We start from the raw sequence: 23,396 nt of genomic DNA on the forward strand, positions 1-23,396 counted from the left end.
CCTTGGGTTGCTAAAAAAAAAAAAAGTTTGAGAACTGCTGCTTTAAGACACCGTTAAGTGATGATTGCAAGACTGAGATTTACAGTCAGTTTTCAAAGATACAGCAGGGATCGACAACCTTTGGCATGCAAGGTAAGCTCCCTGGCGCGCCGGGCCAGTTTGTTTACCTGCCGCGTCCGTACGTTCGGCCGATTGCAGCTCCCACTGGCCCTGGTTCGCTGTCCCAGGCCAATGAGGGGCTGCGGGAAGCGGCAGCCAGCAAATCCCTCAGCCCGGGCAGCTTCCCGCAGCCCCCATTGGCCTGGAGCGGCAAACTATGGCCAGTGGGAGCTGCGATCGGCTGAACCTGCGGACGCAGCAAGTAAACAAACTGGCCCAGCCCACCAGGGGGCTTACCCTGGCAGGCCATGTACCAAAGGCTGCCAATCCCTGAGATACAGCTTGGACAGATTCTTCAAATTAAGAAAAGAAGATGGAATTCACATCGAGAGGACCAAGACTAGTTTGGGCATCTCTTCATTTAGTCAGAAAACTTGTATCAAAACTTTTTAAAAATATGTAGCTTCTGTATCATTCACAGAAAGATTCATTCATGGAAAAGCACAGTCTACTGTTCCACAGAAGTAATTAAGGAACAGGAAAAACTATCAATCACTGAACTATTGTATTAAGATTTTATCACTCTCAAAAAAAAAAAAAAAACAACAAAAAAACCCACCTTTAGGACAATATGGTTTTTGGAATATATCTAAGTCATAACAATAAGACCATATGACTAAAAATAATAATTGTTAGAAACTAGCCCTTATGTAACAATGAATAGGATGCATTTTGTATTTGATTCAGTTGACAATGAAGATCTCTGCCGCATAGTGCTCAAACCATAGTGATGTGCAATTACAGAAATGTCTATATCTATTAGTCACTTTCGATGTGGTCCAGAACCATGCACTGTGTATGATTGTTTCCTGTCCTTTTAATACACTAGGAAGATACTATGGGCATTGTATAACTGTTAATTTACTATGCACTTGTTCTTAATTCCGTTGTCCCCCATACCCTCCCCACAATAAAAGTTCCAACTAAATAGCATGCAGTGGCAACCAGCTGCAAAGGAGAAGCTTCACTGGAATGATTTAGCCATCCTCTTGTAATATAACTCTGCAAATTGCCAAATTTACATTATATATTACCATCTCATCAGCCAATCCATACTCTATTCTCTAATGTTCTAAAAGCATGCTTGATCGCCCCAAGCTTGGAACAATGAGCTATAGCTGCTTCTACAAATAGGTAGTGCAAGAATGAGGGAATGCTCTATTTTCAAATTTCCCTGAGGAGTGGTCACTGGTTAGACTCACAAAAAAAGGTATCACAATCAAAGCAAAGTTACAGTGATTTATCATAAAATAACCAAAAAGGTTAGAGGAATATTTTCACTAATTAATAATTGTCCTATCTAAGAAAAACACGCCGTTGTTGTAATTATCTTGCCTAGTGACTCTCTCTAGAGGATACATTGTACCACAAGCCATGCCTCTGGCCAAACTTACTGATTTATATAAAAGTAGTTTGCAGTTCTCACCCAGTTTATCAATAGTAGTGATTAAATCAGATGGAACAAATGAATCCAAGTCTGCATCCAAGATTCCTAGGGGATCCAGCTGAGCCACGTGATGTCCACGGATCTGTATGGGTGCAATTAGGTAGGAAAAGGGAGAAAACAACAAGAAAAAAAAAAACCATGATAAAGTCAGTAAAAAGGGAGAACTTGCCAATAATTATACCCCCAACACACAGATAACTCATGGAATCATCAAACATACACACACAAAAACCATACGAATAGCCATACTGTGCCAGACCAATGGTCCATCTAGCCCAGTAGCAGTCAACAATCCCTCAGAGTTAGAGTATGATTATTGTCCATAAAATGATAGCCGGTTATCCCAGGTGGATCCACAGGTGGCTAATTAGACCAATCCCTGATCCACAACTCTTGTCACAGTTGGGGCAGGCATTTCCCAATGGAACGGCAGATTTGAATTGTTAAGTCAGGCTGCTGTGCATTCTTTCCTCCTTTCCCGTTTCTCTGTTTCCTGTTGTCAGTGGCCAGTGCCAGATGCTTCAGGCAATTGGAGGGTTATGGACATCCAGTGCATGGGGTGGTGTTCCTGACCATCTTGGCTAACAACCATTGATCGAGCTATCCTCCATGAACTTATCTAATTCTTTTTTGAACCCACTTATACTTTTGGCCTTCACAACATTCCATGGCAAAGAGTTCCACAGGTTGATGGTGCATTGTGGGAAGTACTTCCTTATATTTGTTTTAAATCCTGCTGCCTATTTTAATTAGTTGATCCCTACTTTGTGTGTTGTGAAGGGGTAAACAACGCTTCCCTATTCACTTTCTCCACACCATTCAGATTTTATAGACCTCTAACATTCTTCCTTCGTCATCTTTTTTCTAAGCTGAACAATCCCACTATTTTTTCTGCCCCCTTGTAGGATGCTGGTCCACACCCCTTAAGCATTTTGTTGCCCTCCTCTGCACCTTTTCCAATTTAATAATGGTTTGGGGTTTTTTTGAGACGGGGTGATCAGAACTTCATATAGTATTCAAGACGCAGGCATACCATGGATCTATATAGCAGCATTATATTTTCTGTCTTCTTATCTCTCCCTTTTCTAATGGTTTCTTACATTTGGTTAGCTTTTTTGATTGCTGCTGCACATTGAGCGGATGTTTTCAGGGAACTATCCACCATAACTCCAAGACCTCTTTTTTGAGTGGTAACAGCTAATTTAGATCCCATCATATTGTATGTATAATTGGGATTATTTTTTGAAGGTGCAATACATTATGCTTAACGTTGAATTCATCTGCTATTTTGTTGCACAATCACCCAGTTTTGTGAGATCCCCTTTGTAACTTTTTGCAGTCAGTTTTTGACTTAACTGTCTTGAGTAATTTTGTGTGGTCTGCACTTTGTTGTTGACCCCTTTTCCCAGAACATTTATGAATATGTTGAACAGCACAGGTTCCAGTACAGTTCCTTTGGGGACCCCGCTGTTTACGTCTCTCCACTGTGAAAACTAACCAATTATTCCTACCCTTTATTTCCTATCTTTTAACCAGTTACTGATCCATGAGAGGACCTTTCCTCTTATCTCAGGTCTGCTCACTTTGCTTAAGAGCCTTTGGTGAGGGACTTGTCGAAGGCTTTCTAAAAGTCCAAGAACACTATATCAACTGGATTACCGTTGTCCACGTGCTCATCGACACCCTCAAAAAATTCTAATAGATTGGGGAGACAATTTCCATTTACTAAAGCCATGTTGATTCTTTCCCTCCGTATCGTGTTCACCTATGTGTCTGGTTGAAACTACAGCAAAGAACAAAAGTATCAGTCTGCCTAGTACTGTTAGGCTACTGGCCTGTAATTGCCAGGAGAGTCTCTAGAGCTGTTTTTAAAAACACGTGTTATATTAGCTACTCTCCAGTCATCTGGTACACACACGGATTTAAGTGATAGGTTACATACAACAGTTACTAGTTCTGCTATTTCATATTTGAGTTCCTTCAGAACTCTTGGGTGAATACCATCGAATCCTGGTGACTTATTACTGTTTATTTTATCAAGTTGTTCCACAACTTCCTCTACCGATATCTCAATCTAAGGCAATTCCTCACATTGGTCACCTAAAAAGAATGGCTCGGGTATGGGAATCTCCCCCAGCTCCTCTGCAGTAAAGATCGATGCAGAGAATTCATTTAGCTTCTCTGCAATGGGCTTGTCTTACTTGTGTGCTCCTTCAGGACCTCAATTATCCAGTAGACTCACTGACTGCCAGGTTTTCTGCTTCTGATGTAAAAACATTTTTGCTGTTAGTTTTTACGTTCTTAGCTAATCACTCTGATTCTTTTTTAGCCTGACTTGCTGTACTTTTACACTTGCTAGAATTTATGTTCCTTTTTATTGCTCTCAGTAGGACCAGACTATCAATTTTCAAAATATGACTTTAACCACCATTTCCTCCACTATTTAGTCATGGTGGCATTTTTTTGGTCCTCTGTTTTGTGGTTTTTATTTGGGGTATATATTTAGTTGGACACACACACACCCACCCACCACTAATGCAAGTGTCACAATACAGTGCCCTATGAAATGAACTGAAAATAAAAGGAGTACTGTCACTGGATATATGCCCCAATAATCCCCATTATGAACACTGACGTCAACACTGGGGACATAAGCAATTATGTTCTCTCCATCTTGCTTACCTTTCAGTTTAATTTTTGAATTGTATATAAGCAGCAATTTCTGATAAAGGTTACAATTTATCTATGTTCTGTAAAACTCTGGGCAAATTTAAAGAACCATGTATATATCTTATAATAGTAATAGGACATTTTCATTTCCCTTTTCAGGTACTAATATAAAAAACTTACAGACAGCTTATTTTTTAAATTAATGGATAAATTATGAGTCACTTGACTACAATTTCATTCAATATACTAGCGTCCTAAACGTCAGTGAAAATAAACTATAATACCAAGGGCTGAACTAGAATTTCAGTACAAGAGGTAGCAACTATGAACATTTCTTAAAATGCAGTTGTACTCTTAAAAATGACTCTGTAAAAATGGCATTGTGGGGTTTGGTATTTGCATCTATTTTCCATATGATATGTGCTCTGTTTACAAAGAAAAGAAATGAAACAAAACATTCTATAATTGCCAGTCTTGTAAATTTAGCATTGGTCGAGCCAGGGTTGTCGTGCATCACCATCAGTATTAAAAATTCTGCCGGTCACATTATGCTCTTGATGACATCTGTGAACCTCATTGTTTACAATGGCTACACAAGTATATCTGATTAGAACTGAGCAAACAATTCTGTTGATGATGCTCAAGATGGAACAGAATCTTCAGCTCCATCAGTGTTTAGCTGTGTTTGTTCTGCAGCATTAACAGAAGAAGTAAAAGTAACTCATTTGGGGCACTGGTATTAACAGCTATAATTCTGAAAAAAAGAGCTGTCAATTAAAATGGTGCCATTTTATGTACATCTTTTTAGCATAAAGCCACACTTTCAAAAATATGAAGTGTGGCAGTAACTACACTCTCCAGAAAGGAAAATTCAACATTTCATTTCTGCAGCAGCTATAGATGCATATGAATACTGGGCACTTTGTGTGCAAGTCTATTTGATGATTACATGGTTCATTGAAAACACAAAACAGTAACATTATCTATTACAATATAAAATGCTAGATATAGCGTACACGTTTTCTTTTTTCAACTGCTACTTCACATTGATTTAGTTTACAAGATACAAATAGTGGGGGTGGGAGGGCAGTGAAGAAATTCAGGTTCAATGCTGCAGCGGTGTGGGAAAAAATATTTTTTAAAAAGCCATTTACAGGTTTTATCCTGATCAACTGCACAAACTCAGGAAAGAGAAAAGTAATAAAAAGCAAAGGGAAACAATTTTCTATGGATATTAACATTTTCAATTATCTTCCGTTAATTAATCTCTGTAATAGATAACTATTCCAAGACAACATAACATAAATCACGTGAGATATAACAGTAAAAGTCTCACAAAAAGCCATCTGGCAAAAAAATTATTAATTATTACACTCAGTGACAGTAAATGTCAGAAGAAGCACTTCTGCACCACACTTAGATTTATCGTTTGAGTAATATTTCCCACTCTTGGCAAAACAGTTTCAAGACACGTTTTTAGGGACGCATGTAAATCACAAGTCTGACAGTGTTCCTGGCTTGCAAGATTAATATTAAAAATAAGCTAAATTATTGAAATAGAAAAAAATTGTGAGAATGCTGTGTGAAGAATAATGCATACAAAATTTACAATGTGCTGTGAAACGAGTTAATACTTTACATACCACTGTAAGAGTGAATGCACAGAGGGAATTCTTTTCAAAGGTGTTTTAATATTGGTTTCCTCCTCACCCTATTAAAGAAAATTCCAACAATTCCAATAAACCAATTTAAGCTTAATTGACTCTACATCTTCAAAATCAGGGAGTTCCCTCAACTGTTTTGTTCTGCAGACTATTTCATAAGAAAACATTTAATTCTACTGACCACTAGGACAGGCTTCTTTGACGACTCCACCCAACATAGCTTGAAAACCTCTGTTTGAAATAATAAGCTATAACAGAAGATGATATGGAAGCAGTTTGTGTCTTTTTTTTTGTTTCTTAATTTCTTTGTGTCTTAATTTATTTTATTATTGTGCTTATTATTAATCAAACTTTTTTTTAAAAGTAAAGAACCCAACTGACTTCTTGAGATCACACCAAAGTTCAGCCTGTGTTTAGAATCGGCTCCTACTCACTGCTGTGTCAGTGAGGACAAAATTCAAACCTGGGGAAACCAGATGCAGGTTCCAATGTAGTCTCTGGGGTAAATTATGCAGTGAAGCGAGTGGTAATATAAGTCACACATCAGGCATAAGTGGTACAGTGGTTTTACCTTCCTCAATTTGTCAAAATGACTAACTTACAAGTCATAGGTGATGGGGAGTGGGGGTGGTAAAGAGGTGCAGCAGAAAGCAACTGATGGGACTGTCCAAGATACAGCAAGTCCCCTAAATAAACTGGTATAGGTTGCATTACTTTACAATTTACACCCTTTTTTTTTTACCAATGTACATCAGGTAGGACCACTGCTTTTGGCCCTACTTAAGAATATACATTCATATTCAATCTTTGAGCTTGCTCTTCCCAGCAAAGACCTCATAACTTTGTAATGTTCACTATATTCCGAGACCCTTAAATTCATGAAGCTTCAAAGAATCACAGCTTCCAAGCAGAAATAATTGTGCAAAACTATTGCTGTAAACAATTATATTTATTAGCTACCTTACACAGGACTAAAAAAATTGCACTGTAAGAGTAAAAGCAATTTTTAAAAATTAAGTGTCTCCTTGTTAGGAATAATTAAACAACCACAAAAATATCATCTTTAAGATGAGCATCTGAAGCTTTATAATATGACTGAGAAAGTACAACTTCCATTTCAACATAGATTAAATCAAACCTTTCAAAATTCTGTAGAACAAGTTCCATATTTTTCAAAATTGATTGACCCATTTTTTTTTAAATGACTAAGTTTTAAACTTTGTTAAAATTCAACCATACATTTAAGGAAACAGAATGAATCTTACACCAGTTTTTAAAATCCCTGTTTTACCATCTATTCAAATAGGAGCTGAATTAGGTCAGTCTTATTCTACATTGTTTCCCAGAAATCATGCTAGGAACAGTCTGTACAAAAGCATATTTTAGAGACCCATTTATAGTTACAGGGAAAGAAAGAAAAAGTGATGAGGCATTTCCATGAACTACAGTTAAGATAGCATTGTAATTTAGTAAATATTAAGTAAAATTGTATAATCAATCACAATATAAGGCATTTTAATCAATTATTTTAATGGAATTGTTTGTCACCCACAGAGAACTAATACCGAACATTAATACAGAAGGGCAAAACACAAAAACCTCATATGATCCTCTCCAAATTGCCTGGGGCAGGAATGCTCCTATTTAAAATTCAGGATCAAATAATTTTGCACTGGATCCAAAATTTGAACAGTCCTATTTTTCAGTTCACATATGGCTGAACTTCTTGAAATAATGTTTCTGGCAAGATTTCAGCCAAAGGTGGTAAAAATCTCCTACTTAACTGTTCTTGAGAGATTTCCATTATTTGTGCTCCAAAATTTCAGGCAAACAATGAATAAGATTTGGGTGTAATTACAGAACTTAAACACTAGCTCTGATTTGGCTTCAAACGTAAACATAATCCCACTCAAGAACAGAAGGATATAGGACTCTGAAAAAGGAGAATGAAGTTTGAGGTGATCACAACAAAGATTCAAGACTTTCTCCCTCTCCCCACATTGGTTTCAGAGTGTGGTAGCAGTAAAATAAGAAAAATATCAATACAGATATCATCCCTGTCAACATCTACGGATGGTAACAGACTGGAAATTTGCATTAATATTCATATACAGTTTTTACATAAATTTAAGCAGAGATTATCAGAAGCATGTGCTTTAGATTTATTATGCCTTGTGGAAAGATAAGGAATCTTATAATTGATCATCTATATAATGAGAGAAATCAGGAAATTTACTTGGAAACATTTTAGTGGGGTTGGGGACGGGGGGGGGGGGGGAGGAAGGCAAAGGATTAACAACAAATTACTATCTGATTTTGTATTAAGTCCTCCTTCACAGAATCTAGAATCCAGTATTAGAAAAAAGCAGGTTTCAGAGTAGCAGCCGTGTTAGTCTGTATTCGCAAAAAGAAAAGGAGTACTTGTGGCACCTTAGAGACTAACAAATTTATTAGAGCATAAGCTTTCGTGAGCTACAGCTCACTTCATCGGATGCATTTGGTGGAAAAAACAGAGGAGAGATTTATATACACACACACAGAGAACATGAAACAATGGGTTTATCATACACACTGTAAGGAGAGTGATCACTTAAGATAAGCCATCACCAACAGCAGGGGGGGGGAAGGAGGAAAACCTTTCATGGTGACAAGCAGGTAGGCTAATTCCAGCAGTTAACAAGAATATCAGAGGAACAGTGGGGGGTGGGGTGGGAGGGAGAAATACCATGGGGAAATAGTTTTACTTTGTGTAATGACTCATCCATTCCCAGTCTCTATTCAAGCCTAAGTTAATTGTATCCAGTTTGCAAATTAATTCCAATTCAGCAGTCTCTCGTTGGAGTCTGTTTTTGAAGCTTTTTTGTTGAAGTATAGCCACTCTTAGGTCTGTGATCGAGTGACCAGAGAGATTGAAGTGTTCTCCAACTGGTTTTTGAATGTTATAATTCTTGACGTCTGATTTGTGTCCATTCATTCTTTTACGTAGAGACTGTCCAGTTTGGCCAATGTACATGGCAGAGGAGCATTGCTGGCACATGATGGCATATATCACATTGGTAGATGCACAGGTGAACGAGCCTCTGATAGTGTGGCTGATGTGATTAGGCCCTATGATGGTATCCCCTGAATAGATATATGGACAGAGTTGGCAACGGGCTTTGTTGCAAGGATAGGTTCCTGGGTTAGTGGTTCTGTTGTGTGGTGTGTGGTTGCTGGTGAGTATTTGCTTCAGATTGGGGGGCTGTCTGTAAGCAAGGACTGGTCTGTCTCCCAAGATCTGAGAGAGCGATGGCTCGTCCTTCAGGATAGGTTGTAGATCCTTGATGATGCGTTGGAGGGGTTTTAGTTGGGGGCTGAAGGTGATGGCTAGTGGCGTTCTGTTGTTTTCTTTGTTGGGCCTGTCCTGTAGTAGGTGACTTCTGGGTACTCTTCTGGCTCTGTCAATCTGTTTCTTCACTTCAGCAGGTGGGTACTGTAGTTGTAGGAATGCATGATAGAGATCTTGTAGGTGTTTGTCTCTGTCTGAGGGGTTGGAGCAAATGCGGTTATATCGTAGCGCTTGGCTGTAGACAATGGATCGAGTGGTATGATCTGGATGAAAGCTAGAGGCATGTAGGTAGGAATAGCGGTCAGTAGGTTTCCGATATAGGGTGGTGTTTATTCAAAAACCAGTTGGAGAACACTTCAATCTCTCTGGTCACTCGATCACAGACCTAAGAGTGGCTATACTTCAACAAAAAAGCTTCAAAAACAGACTCCAACGAGAGACTGCTGAATTGGAATTAATTTGCAAACTGGATACAATTAACTTAGGCTTGAATAGAGACTGGGAATGGATGAGTCATTACACAAAGTAAAACTATTTCCCCATGGTATTTCTCCCTCCCACCCCACCCCCCACTGTTCCTCTGATATTCTTGTTAACTGCTGGAATTAGCCTACCTGCTTGTCACCATGAAAGGTTTTCCTCCTTCCCCCCCCTGCTGTTGGTGATGGCTTATCTTAAGTGATCACTCTCCTTACAGTGTGTATGATAAACCCATTGTTTCATGTTCTCTGTGTGTGTGTATATAAATCTCTCCTCTGTTTTTTCCACCAAATGCATCCGATGAAGTGAGCTGTAGCTCACGAAAGCTTATGCTCTAATAAATTTGTTAGTCTCTAAGGTGCCACAAGTACTCCTTTTCTTTTTTAGAAAAAAGCAGTACATTTAATGAATTTCCCAACAGAAGGGCCACAAGGCAGTCTACTACAAAAACACAAAACTAGCAAGTCTGAGAAATCAAAAGTTTTAGATCTTTCTCCATTATATTTATCTGACAGAGAAGCATTTACAATTGATAGCATCTCTTCAACACAATTTTTGAAGAGGATTAGATACATCTATAATCAACAATTCTTTTAAATAATCCTTTCATTATTTTGTCATGAGATGCCTACAACAAAGACACCTCTATTCCATTAATTAAGTCAGGGAATATATAGTCCCAAATAAAGGAAAGTTGTGTTCTCTGGGTATTTTGTTTCCAACTGCTTTTTTTTTTTTAGCATAAGAGCAACCAAACATTCTGTAATTCTTGCTGCTACTTGAACAAAATATTGCTATAGATTTCACACAAGTGAAGGAACAATAGGCTGGTGTGAAACTGACCATGTTTTCTGCATAAACTACTTTTATTTAAGTGACTTCCATGACATGACTATTTACATAGGTCTTTACACCTATTTACCATACTGCAGAATGCGTTCATTTAACACAGAGTGGAACACATTTAGCACAGGGACAAGGATGCTCCTTCTCAACCACATGAGACCATAGAATGAGTTGAAAGGGAAATAACCTAAACAAGTCACAAAACTATTTTCTCCAACTTTCGTATTCACAGTGATCAGGATTCACATTTTGCTGAATTTGCTTGCTCATTCAAAGTATACTGCTTCCTTTTTCCTAGGGAAAGAGAACTCAGAGCTTATAGAAGGTAAAACTGATATAGATCACGGTGGCTTTCCCTTGTCTGAAAACAGATTCAAATAAAGCAAAGCACACTGTGGAGGACAACCAAGAGTGTCATTTCACTGCACGTACCTTAATGAAAAAAATAAGACAAGACAAATTAATTCAGCTACAGTTTAAGATACTGCACACTATGCAACTGTTTTGCAATGGATTGTATCATCACTTATTACCCAGGAAAAATCTGCTCTAGTGAAAAAGCTGGATTTCAGAAAATTTCTTTATTCTGTCTCAGTTCTCCATCTGGATGGAGTCACATGGGCAGGTGGAGCTGAGGATCAGCTGTTTTGGTGAAGAGGCCAAACCCTAGAGGTGCTCCAGTTCCACAGTGATGTGTGAAATAAAAGAACCAAGATGAATTAAACTGTCCCTGCTCTGATATGGACACCCTTTGAAGTACTGTCACTTAACCTGTATGTGTCCCAGTCTGGACAACTGGGATAAAGTTATCGGTCTCTTAAAAATGTTTGAGGACCAATCAATATGTATTGCAGTACCACTCAGGGACCCCATTATAGATCTGAACCTCACTGAGCGATGCATTGTACAAACAGTATAAAAAGACAGTGCCTGCACCAAAGAGTTTACAATCTAGGCATAAAACAGATGGAAACACACAGACAGAGGAAACAGAAGAAAGCAATCTGTTAATATTTGCAAAGTGCTTTTAAAAGGAAACTCCCTCCCCTATATACTGCTAAGTAGCAATAGTACACTTACTTGATATGCTCTGATCAATGACTGCACAGCCAGGTGGTCCTCAACTAGTTTTTCAGCTTTACCTGGTGTCTTTGCCAATCCATGGCTCTGAAACAACAACGCTCTGCTTTTTGAAAGGTCTGGTAAGTGTGTCTGGTAAGCTTGACCAGGAGGAGCCCCAGCGTTAGCATTTCGGAAAAACAAATCCCATGACTGGACAAGGTTGCAGAGAAGAGGGATGAACAGAAAAAGGGAAGGAAGAAAGAAAATTGCTTTGTTAGATCAAATAAAACCCATGATTCAAAGCAGTAACTTTACATATGACAGTGAATGTGGCAACATAACGGCCCTTCTAGGTCAGATCAATGGTCCATCTAGCCCAGTTTTCTGACAGTGGCCAATGGCAGATGCTTCAGAGGGAATAAAAAGAACAGGGCAACTATGAAGTGCTCCATGCCCTGTTGTCCAGTCCCAGCATCTGGCAGTCAGAGGTTTAGGGACACCCAGAGCATGGGGTTGCTTCCATGACCATATTGGCTAATAGCCATTGATGGACCTATCCTCCATGAACTTTTCTAATTTTTTTTTTTAGCCCAATTAGGCTTTTGGCCTTCACAACATCCCCAGGCAACAAGTTCTACAGGTTGACTGTGTGTTGTGTAAAGAAGTTTGTTTTAAATCTGCTGCCAATTAATTTCATTGGGTGACCCCTGGGGCTCTTGTGTTATGCAAAGGGGTAAATAAATACACTTCCTTATTCACTTTTTCCACACCATTCATGATTTTATAGACCTCTATCATATTGCCTCTTAGTTGTCTTTTCCTAACTGAAAAGTCACGGTCTTTTTAATCTCTCCTCATATGGAAGCTGTTCCATACTAATAATTTTTGTTGTCCTTCTCTGTACTTTTCCCATTTCTAATGCATCTTTTTCGAAATGAGGTGACAAGAACTGCACACAGTATTCATATGGGTGTACCAGAGATTTATACAGTGGCATTATGATATTTAGTCTTATTATCTATCCCTTTCCTAATAGTTCCTAACATTATTAGCTTTTTTGACTACCGCCGCACATTGAGCACATGTTTTTCAGAGAACTATCCACAATGATTCCAAAATCTTTCTTGAGTGGTGACCGCTAATTTAGTACATACATGATTTTGTATGTAGAGTTGGGATTATGTTTTGCAATGTGCATTACTCTGCATTTATCAAACACTGAATTTCATCTGCCATTTTGTTGCCCCAATCATCCAGTTTTATGAGATCCCTTTGAAGTCACATGCATTTTGTGGCGAAATTTTAGACAAGATTACATATACACTGCAGCGTATCCCCTCCCACCCTCATGTTCTGTGGCAACTTCATGGTACCAGCTAAATGTAAACTATTATTGCTGTTTGATTTCTAGGGTTTTGACTTCTGCCATGCTACAGGGCTTTCCATTATGCCACTGAAGAATGAAATACAAATGCCAGCTTTCAGAGTAGCAGCCGTGTTAGTCTGTATTCGCAAAAAGAAAAGGAGTACTTGTGGCACCTTAGAGACTAACAAATTTATTTGAGCATTCAGATAAAGATGACCTGTCAGACAGGCATTTCAAAAAGTCAAGAAGAACAGGTTTTATTTGCAGGGGGGGGGAGATGGGTTGGTTGGCTATTTTAGAGAAATCTAGAGTGTCACATTGCTAAAAGCATAACATTATCCATCTAGGCCATTTACCTATGATGTTAATGCAGGCAAACATTAACAGATATATAACCAGGAAAGTTCTATTATTGCATCTATAAGCTCTCAATCTGAAAGTCTTGATTAATAAAACAGGTAGGTTTCTTTAATTATATGTAAAGGTTTTTGGATACTCCAGTAGTCTTCTCTTCAGGGCCAATCCTTGAGCTGTTCACTCAAGCAGGAGGTCTTAAATACATTTAGAGTTTTGCCTGAACGAGTTCAGGAGTAGGCTCTTTTCTTCAGCATCTCAAAATATTACACAGACAACCAGACTTCAGGGCTGTGATTTCAGGGTTATGTAAGTGGTTCTGAGGCACAATTTATGAAGATACTCATTTCAAAAAAGTCAAAAATGTCACAAACAAAAGATCCACCTATTTGCATCAATTAGTCCTATTCAAATGTCTCCAGATAAATGCAAATGGTTATGATTTAAAGTCATAATATCCAGTTCCCCCTACAATTAACAAGCCTGGAGCTAATCCCTTCTCTGCGGTTATATTTACTTCTCAGGCAAGACATACAAACTCCTTGAGGTACAACACAAATGCTGGCTTAAATGTAATACAATGAATAAGAAAGAAATCAAGAGAAAAATCCTTCTTTTTCCATCACCACCTGGGTTCCTGAGTTATATCGTTTCAGAGGAGAGTGTTGCTCTTCTAAACACATATGTTGCCACACATCATTAAATGCTTTGACGATGACAGAAGGGGACAGCAGAACAGGAAAAAATAAAAACAAAAACAAAATAAGAACAATCTTGCATCACCAGGGGCTGCCTAGTAAGTCTATTCCACCTCTGATTTCCATTATTGGATTGGAAAAAAATTGTTAATACTTCCCCCTTTAGCCCTTGAGCTAGCCAAACTGGGGAGATTCTAGAGCAAGATTTTTGTTTTAAAATTTTAAAACAAAAATGGATCCTATTAAACAAATGCCTAATCTGATGTCCTGGATATTAGAAACGGACTGTTTAAAAAATAAAATAAAAACCACCATCGGAAAAAACCCATCTACATTGAACCCTCATCACACCAGCAAAATATCATACCAGCCATCACATTTTAAATCCTTTGTCAGATACAGAACTACCACACAACTTGTCCTCATTGTTGAAATAGGAAGACTATGTAACAAACATTACTGGAAACCAAAAAGGACAATTGTGATTGCTTTCCAATAGATGGTATTTTCAGATTCAGTAGAAAGTAAATGCCATGATATGGAATTTAATTGCAATGCAATCTCACTAGGCCAACTGTTAATCTTTAAATAAAGAAAAACCCTGAAAAGTTAGGAAGACTTCATTTGTCCCTAGTGGAACCGGAGCCCAAACACATGGGCTATAGAAAGTCAGAACAATATTGACTACGTTGGAGACATGTTTTCTAAACTCTTTTACAGCTAATGGATTTGTTTGTCCATGGTAACCAAGGGTGCAGTAACCAGAGGTAGAAAGTCTGCGCAGTGGGGCCCAGCTAGTACAGTCCCTAAAGTGGGTCATGCTGACAGGAAAGAGGACAGGACAGGGCACCCAGGATGCACTAAATCAGTATATCTCAAGCTAGCCTCAGCCTACAGTGCTCCAAGAGGCTCCAAATGCAAGTTACAGCTATTCTCTTCTCATGGTACCCTTGGAGAGGAAGGGGAGCTCCAATGGTGCAAGCACACACATGATAGTAACCAAGTTCCCTTCCTACGTATGGAGGCCTGGGCCCATGTGTCAGAAGAGTTCGATTCTTGGGTCTGACACAAACTTGGGTAACCCATACAACCACTCGGTGCCTGAGCATTCCCATCTGTAAAATGGCAATACTGCTTCCCACCTCACTGGTGTTTAGTGATATTCAATATTTGTGAAACACTGGAATCCCAGGGCCAGGTATTATTTCAGTGGCTGGAGCTGACACAAAATGTTATTTGTGGTTTAGATTGGGTGTTTTAAGAGCCTCTAGAGTCTCTGATGTTCTTTATTCTTATTTACATTAATTTTAAAGCTATTTGCAAACTAGCAATGTAGTTGCTTTGCTGTATTGTTCCAGGGAGCGTGAGTGACTGAAAGTTCTGCACTGAATACACATGGCCCTGAACTAGCATACATCAGAGCAACTTGATAACCCATCAGACGGGGCTCCTCTATTCCCTCCCTCCCCCATCCACACCCATTAAACTTGATGAAGCAAAACACCACTTCTGTTTCCTTAGAATGCTTTGTTCCATCTCCAGCCACTAGATGTGTTTTAAATGCATCACATTGGCTAAGCAAAAACAGTATGGATACCTTTCTTCCCCCCAAATATGATTTTTTCTTGAAGTTATTTGGTATTCATGCCAATTTTAAGCTAGTAGCAATAACCCACTACTTTTAGAAGCTTATTCATTCACGAGAGGAATTCAGTTTGTAGACTCAACATTAACGCTTTTTGAGCGCAGTCACACTATTGATGAGCTGCAAATGTCCACACCACATTTATCCATTTAGCAATCCCATTTATCTAGGGAAATTCAGACTTCTTACAGAGTCATATTTTGTCAACTAACTCAGTAGTTTTTGGGTTTTAATTCATTATTAAAATTTCCTTTCTGAAATGCACAGGATTCAGATAAACCAGAGGAAATGAGCTAGTCTTTCAACCAGATGTCACCGTCCATAGATTTCAGAGTAGCAGCCGTGTTAGTCTAGCAAAAAAGAAAAGCAGTACTTGTGGCACCTTAGAGACTAACAAATTTATTTGAGCATAAGCTTCCGTGAGCTACAGCTCACTTCATCAGATGTCCATAGAATTCTGCCCAGCAGGGTACTTGTATCTAGGGGCACATTGTCAAACACCTGTACCTTCAAAAATGGTGCCAAGCAGACTGTCATCTCTATTTATTCAGGATTTATATTTAGTACATTACGAGTTTTCCCATCTGATGCTCATTGATGCTGCTGGTTATGTAGAAGCTCCTCCTCTACAAAACAGCCTCCCACGCAATGCCCCTGACAGCTAAATACACACCTCATTTTGCGGGGAGAAGAAATATTTTAGTGGGAATTCAGATACTTGACATCTCCCCTCCTCCCCCACCCCACATTTTTCCTGCATAAGGGAATATTTGAACCCAAGAGGTGGAAATCCTTTCAACTCTCATAAAAAACTATTCTGAAGTCACTGAAAAAGAGGTCCGGGTCTTCCCCATCAATAAGGTGTGGGCACAAGTAAATAGGTTGAACATCTGCATTTAATCCTTGAATACTGGGCCTCCACTGTATCCTAGGACGGGTACTAGACAGACCAAAACTGTATAACTAATCCAGTGTAGTAGTGAGTCCACATTTTATCAATATCTTAAGAAAGTTATTCTGATTCTAGCGTAGAAAGTGTGAGAAGGTCTTACACTTATGTACATGCTTAACTTCAAATCCCATTGATTAGTTAGCATCCATTCCCATTTGATTAATCCCCTTCTAACTAAACCCTACCCAAACAATTCAAAACAACAAAATCCAGACAGCTAGTTGGGTTGTTTGAACTTTTTTTAAAAACAAAATTAGCAACCTAAGCAAAGCATTATCACATAATTCATTGCTTCAAATCAGACACAAGACCATCTCTTTATCCAAGAAAGTTTCAGCAGGATATCGAAACAAGATCTTCAGGGTACATAGTAGATTCTAGACGACTGAAGTTGAGATGGTAAACTGGACTGCTCAACCAAAATACTCGGTAATCACACTTGTATTAAGAAAGGTTTCCTGAAAGAGCACTTCCACATAGTTACACAGAAAGGAACATTAAAAGAGTCACACATTAGAGTACACTGAAAGTTACTCTAAGTTTCAGATGAGAATAAGGTATCTGAATACAGCATTTATTACAGGTTTCAGAGTAGCAGCCGTGTTAGTCTGTATTCGCAAAAAGAAAAGGAGTACTGGTGGCACCTTAGAGACTAACAAATTTATTAGAGCATAAGCTTTCGTGAGCTACAGCTCACTTCATCGGAAATGCATCCGATGAAGTGAGCTGTAGCTCACGAAAGCTTATGCTCTAATAAATTTGTTAGTCTCTAAGGTGCCACCAGTACTCCTTTTCTTTTAGCATTTATTAGTGTCCTTTCTGAATGGTCATTAAAATTAAGAAGTTTCAAACAGCTTATTAATTCAGGTTTCTAATTTTCACAGCATATTTGACATTTGATATTCATAAATTCAAAAAGTTACAGTGAAGGAGGATACAAATGTAACTTTTACTGTCATGTCTCTCACAAGATTTTACATTTAGATATAAAAACAGTATATTACAGGGCAGACCAACAAGCAATGGAATAATACGGCTCTAGACAAATGGTCTTTGAGGCTGTTGGTGGGAAAGTCTAGTCAGAAATTATTAACAAGTTAACTATTTTTAAGGTTTATAACCACAGACCCCGTTCCCACTATGCAAATTCAATATGACAACAGACTTAAGAAATATCTTCAGAATGGTTACATCTGAAGATACAGGCAGATGAGAGGGGGTATAAGTTCACTTTTGCTATTGATGTTCTTGACTGTATTGATTTGCTGAGCAGGTTTGACATTTCATCAGAGGGGAGGAGAAAAACGCACCATTTAGCTAAAGAAAATTAGTTTTTCCAGAGACACACATCCATCAAGAACTTCAGAAAATTGTATGGTATCAATCTTGAAAGACATCAAAACGAAGTCTTCTGGAGCTTGTGCATCAGAGTTTGTCTCTACCAATAAAGCTTACCATGCAACTGAATGGATTGAGATTCACCTAGTTTCAAAGCCTTTCCAAATTGAAAGAGTAAAATGCTTTAAGATAAAAGTATCACCACAGATCTGGTTATTTAAGTTATAGTACTAGGAAGAACAGACTATCAACAGAATGATTACATTAAATGCAACTATGTAAAAAGGAATTAAATCTTTAATAAGGTTTGTTGTGCCCTGTATTTTTAATATTTTTCCCAAAGCAGCAAATTATTAAATAAATATGTGCTTTTACTCTCAAACAAATATAAACACAATTCAAATGATTCAATGACAGTGTTTTGTTATTACTTACATAAAGGAAGGTTACTTGCTATTTTATATTCTAGCATCACTCCAGAAAAATCTAAAGTAGTTTTATTCTAAAAAGCCTATTTCCATGTTCTACTAAAATGTACTTTGACCTATCATGAAAAGGCAGCACAATAAAGCCTTAGAACATGGTTCATTGAACTTATTTTTTAGTATCACATTCATACAGCAGTCTCTCTTTTATAGAGACTGATTTCCAAGCATACAACATAAGGAAGCAGTTACACGCTCACGGTATACTGGCTGCATACAGGAAAACATGGTAACCATTATGTACTCAATATCAAACCATGCAGTTCTGTAATTAAATCTTGTAATAGTAATAACTGAGCCTTGACAAGCCCCCTCCCTATGACCTATGTCCCTGACACCACTCTATGAGCAGAAATGACGACACCTTGTTAGAGATCATGGCATTTTATGACCATAGCTGTTTTAGATACTGTACTACTTTCAGGAGGAGGAAGATAAACACAGAGGAGTACAAAAGCAACTCAGAAAAGGATCAACCAGGGTGAGGGGCATGGAGGTGTAAAAGTTTCCAAGAGAAATCCCATCGCATTTTCCCCTTCCCACGCCCCTGGAAAAGTTATCCTTATACTCTCTTCAGTATTCCAAAAATCTGCATATCTGAGTGAGCTCTATATGTGCCAACACTGATGACAATGAGAGAGTGTCAGTTTCAGATTAATAATTACATTGCAAACAGGTTTTAAATATATACATCTCTCTCTCTCACACACACACACGAGCAGCCACACCTTCTATCACCCTTCTGAGAAAAATAATGTAGGGAGCAGAGATTCATGGAGATTTATAGTGTTTCCAGGAAGAAATGAGCGGAATCAGCTTAAAATCTTACCACCTCCCAGATTCAAAAGGAGACAACCTACATCTCAGCAGAGGGAGTCCAAAGTAAAGGGAAATAACCCCTTTGTACAGTATCCAAAATACTCAGATTCACTGGCTTTTATAATGGCCATAAGCCTGATGCAAAACCAGGCCTTTGTAAACTATGCTGGACATATTAGTTTCTAGTGCTGCCCAATGGGTTAAGGAGACATTCAAATTCCTAACTGGTGCAACACAGTACTTTCCATCAATAAAATATTAATATCTTAAGTCTACTACATCTTTCTTGCTTTAGGAGGAGTTCCTTGACTCCCTTAATGGCCCGATTAATTTGTAAATTCATCTGGATTCACTGAATGATACAAAAAACATCTTCTGTGCACTTGTCTCTTTAAAGAGACAACGTTGACTTGAAATCAAGTCAATTTTTATAAGAGAGTTAAATGTAATTTTAGCGATTATACTTGTTCCAGAGTCTCCCCACAAATTTCTGTGGTTTCTCTCCCTTTCCCCTCCCCTGCATCCCTCCCACCATTTAAACAAATGGAAGAACATTTTTTTTCTTCCCCTTGTTTGTGAGAGTTTTTCCACACAACAGCAATGGGAGATATTGACTACACAAGGGGGAAAAGTGAAACTGGCTACAAGCAAAATAATAATCAAGTGCAGAAAGAAAACACATTGAAAAAAATATTTGTTTTTCAACTAGCATCTTTCATGTACATAAATCTTACTAGTGTAACTTGTAACACCTAAATCAAAATGTTCAAAAAGAAATGACTTTTTAAGTTGACTGTGTCCCTTTAAACATTCACAATGGCTGGTCTAAACATGCCCAGTAGCAGTCTTTTAAAGTTCCCTCGCACCCAGAATTCAGTTAAGAGGGAGAAAACTAAAAGCCTCCCACAATTGCAGGAATGCAATCTAAATTTGCAAATGCCGCCTTTAATTTAGGCATGTGCAGGATTACGTGGGCCACATACTTGTGCCTGCACTTTGCAGCTGTAAATACCTGCATGTACACTAACACCAGCACACATAAGTGCTTGAATTTATGCCTGCAAAACCTAATGAAGACAATGAGTTTTGAAACTGCAAATTTTGTAGGCATAAATTCAAGCACTTATGTGTGCTGGTGTTAGTGTACATGCAGGTAAGTCTTACATGTAAGTCTAGGAGATCAAACTAAAAAAGTGTTAGACTTTACATGGCATGCATACTAGTGCTGTGCCAACAAAAGTGAAAGCGCAAATATACAAGTCTACACACAAATAAAAGCTAGGTAGAAAGCCAGCTAAAACTTTACCTCAGCAAGTATAATGCAATAGATTAAGAGTTACCATGCTCTGACAAGATTTTGTTTGATTTTTAAAAAACATAGCCAATGTCCACTAGAACTCCTTACAGTTATTTGACTTCAAATGCAAGTTCTGACCGACAGCAGGGGGATGATATAACCTGTATGTCTATGTTCTCAATAAATCTTGCATGCTAGGTTTGGCAAGGGGTGGCAAGAGCAGCCATGACTCTGGAAGCAGAATCTTTCCAATCTTCTTTTAGAGAGGAGATAACATAGTAGGTTGCAGAGTTAATGCAAAGGGTGGAAGGAAGATTAAGACCATTTTCTGTTTTTTTAATTTAAGGGGCTGGCCCTGGGGAATGTAGTTCAAAAAGCAACACTGCAGTCAAAAATGGCCCAAAATTTAGATTTGATTTAAAAAAAAAAAAAAAAAAAGTACAGAACTTAAGAAAAAAAAAGTCATTTACGTGACATTTAAAAAAATCCAGTAGAAATGTTTTGTCTGTTAAACATCACCTGTGATATTTACAATCCAAACACTGCAGCAATGAGTTTGTGTGCCAGAAACTAAAAATTAAATTCATTAAACAAAAATCAAAAGTGACTAGTGCATTTTTCACTATCCAGACTAGGGGGACTGCAAAAAGTAAATAAATACAAACATAACCAGAGAAAAGGAAAAAGTAGATTTGTTAAATCTCTTAATCATCCAAGTTGTTTATAGTAATTTAGAATATTTTCTTTTTTAATCTTATGTCCTTTTCAACTTCACAAATGACACAAACAGATCAAATTACAGTATCTGAGGCATTGTTAGAATGTTTTTACCTAAAAGACACTGAAATACCCACAAGTTCTTAAAATTGCAAAGCAGCCCTTTAAAGAGTCAATTACTAACTGAAGAATGACAGGTTTCAGAGTAGCAGCCGTGTTAGTCTGTATTCGCAAAAAGAAAAAGGAGTACTTGTGGCACCTTAGAGACGAACAAATTTATTAGAGCATAAGCTTTCGTGAGCTAGAATGCTCACGAAAGCTTATGCTCTAATAAATTTGTTCGTCTCTAAGGTGCCACAAGTACTCCTTTTTCTTTTAACTGAAGAATAGATCTCAGCTAATTCCAGAAACAAAGTGAAGACAACAGACCTCCAGGCAGGCAGTTTGTCAATGACAAGGATAACAATCTCCGTTTCTTTTGATTGCTTTAGAGCTTGTACCCTAACTGCTAAGCACTATTTGTTTAAGGGTAAGATGCCAATCAAAGAATGTTGGTCAATATAGAAATTTCTCATTTACTCAATAGCTTAATTATTTCAAATAAAAGTGTACTTACTGTTTAAAAACCTCACAAAATAAAAGTGTTAAACAAAACCCCAGATAATAAAGTTGATTGATTTTGTTTTTCTCTTATTAAACCACCATGGTTGCAAGTATGACCACATGGTTCTCAAAGCACTGTCCAACAGACAGGGCACTGGACAGAGACCAGGGTTATAATTCTAGCTCTACAAACATAGGCAAGTCACCCCATCTTTCCGTGCCTCCCTTTTCTCTCCCACCTTTTGTCCGTTTTCTGCTTACCTAATCAGGTCATCATGCCACGGATTGTCCCTTACTATACATTTTTACAGCACATAGTACATGGGACCTCAATCTCGGTTAGAGCTTCTAAGCGCTAGTATAATACAATAATAGAGAAGCTGCCACCAAAGTTCTCACATAACATGGTAGTTTCCTTCTACTCAAACTGGCAGCTTAGCTGAAGTCACATTTTTCTGAACTGTGTTGCCTCACAAAATTAAAAATGCAATATCTGCAAGTATAACAGATGCCTACTGACCTTTAAAATCCTACAGAGCTCCACTATCAGTAATCAGTGTACTGTAACAGGTGAATCTTATTTCCTTTATTTTAACATCATTGTGCAGAACTTAACCTGTGTTGAGGACACAGTTAATATTAATTTAACCACCACATGTACAAAAGTTTTCAACTTTACATGGATTTCTAGCCATGCAAATCCATCAAAGTCAATATGACATGCAATGCTAAAATGCTGTGAAACACTTGGAAAAGAGTATTAATTGTTATATAAAAAAAATGTATGATTCCACATCATTTTGGAAACAAAGTAAGGTATATTCTCCGTCTTGATGATCTTAAAGTCTAAAGATCTTATCCTGCAAATCTTTAAGAGAATAGTCTTTAGCCCTTTTCTTATTTGAGTCATCCTCACACGTGTACAGGATCAGATCTTAAGACAGACGAGACAGACTGGTTGCTGCAAAATTTACTCCAAGAAATCTACACTCCATTCATTGTTATCTTCACTCCCTAACACATAATCAGAAAAATGGCTTCCAAATTACTACTGGCCAAAGAAAAAAAGGGAAAGACCACATTATCAATTTACTATATTGAATGTTGTACATATTCCTTTTGATTAGCTGAACACCAACACACAGAAAACAATTTGTTAAATTAAATTTTGTTTTTATCCTAATTAAGACAACAAGAAGAGATGAGTAAGTTCCATAGCCACATGGGGCAGTCAGGCATAAAAAGAGTAAACAATTGCACTTTTCTTAAAAGAGATGCTAACAGCAGCCATAAACCCTGGCAATCTAGATGAGAAAAAATTAATACCCTTTAAATACCTTTAAAACTGTCCATGTAATTAAACAACCAAAAATTGTCACCCCCCTCAGAAGTGTTGAATTACATATGTGAAAAAAGAAGGTGGTCTCAGGACTATATCCACTGAATTCATAAACCCCACCATTCTA

The 23,396-nt window shown here is 37.9% G+C and overlaps 1 protein-coding gene across 5 annotated transcripts in view; it reads right to left on the reverse strand.

The window, feature by feature from the left end:
* OGDHL (oxoglutarate dehydrogenase L) overlaps window positions 1–23,396 on the reverse strand; it is a 110,655-nt gene that overhangs the window by 73,735 nt on the left and 13,524 nt on the right. For 4 of the 5 annotated variants that reach the window (XM_038410800.2, XM_038410798.2, XM_043518829.1 and 1 more), the window contains exons 3-4: window positions 11,675–11,866; window positions 1,586–1,688 (exon numbers count right to left, since the gene is read on the reverse strand). In XM_038410800.2, the coding sequence (XP_038266728.1) occupies window positions 1,586–1,688; window positions 11,675–11,866 (295 nt within the window). The remainder of the gene's footprint in view (window positions 1–1,585; window positions 1,689–11,674; window positions 11,867–23,396) is intronic. The other variant, XM_043518830.1, reaches the window with a different exon arrangement.

Source organism: Dermochelys coriacea, chromosome 7, assembly GCF_009764565.3.
Source record: "Dermochelys coriacea isolate rDerCor1 chromosome 7, rDerCor1.pri.v4, whole genome shotgun sequence".
NCBI lineage: Eukaryota > Metazoa > Chordata > Testudines > Dermochelyidae > Dermochelys > Dermochelys coriacea.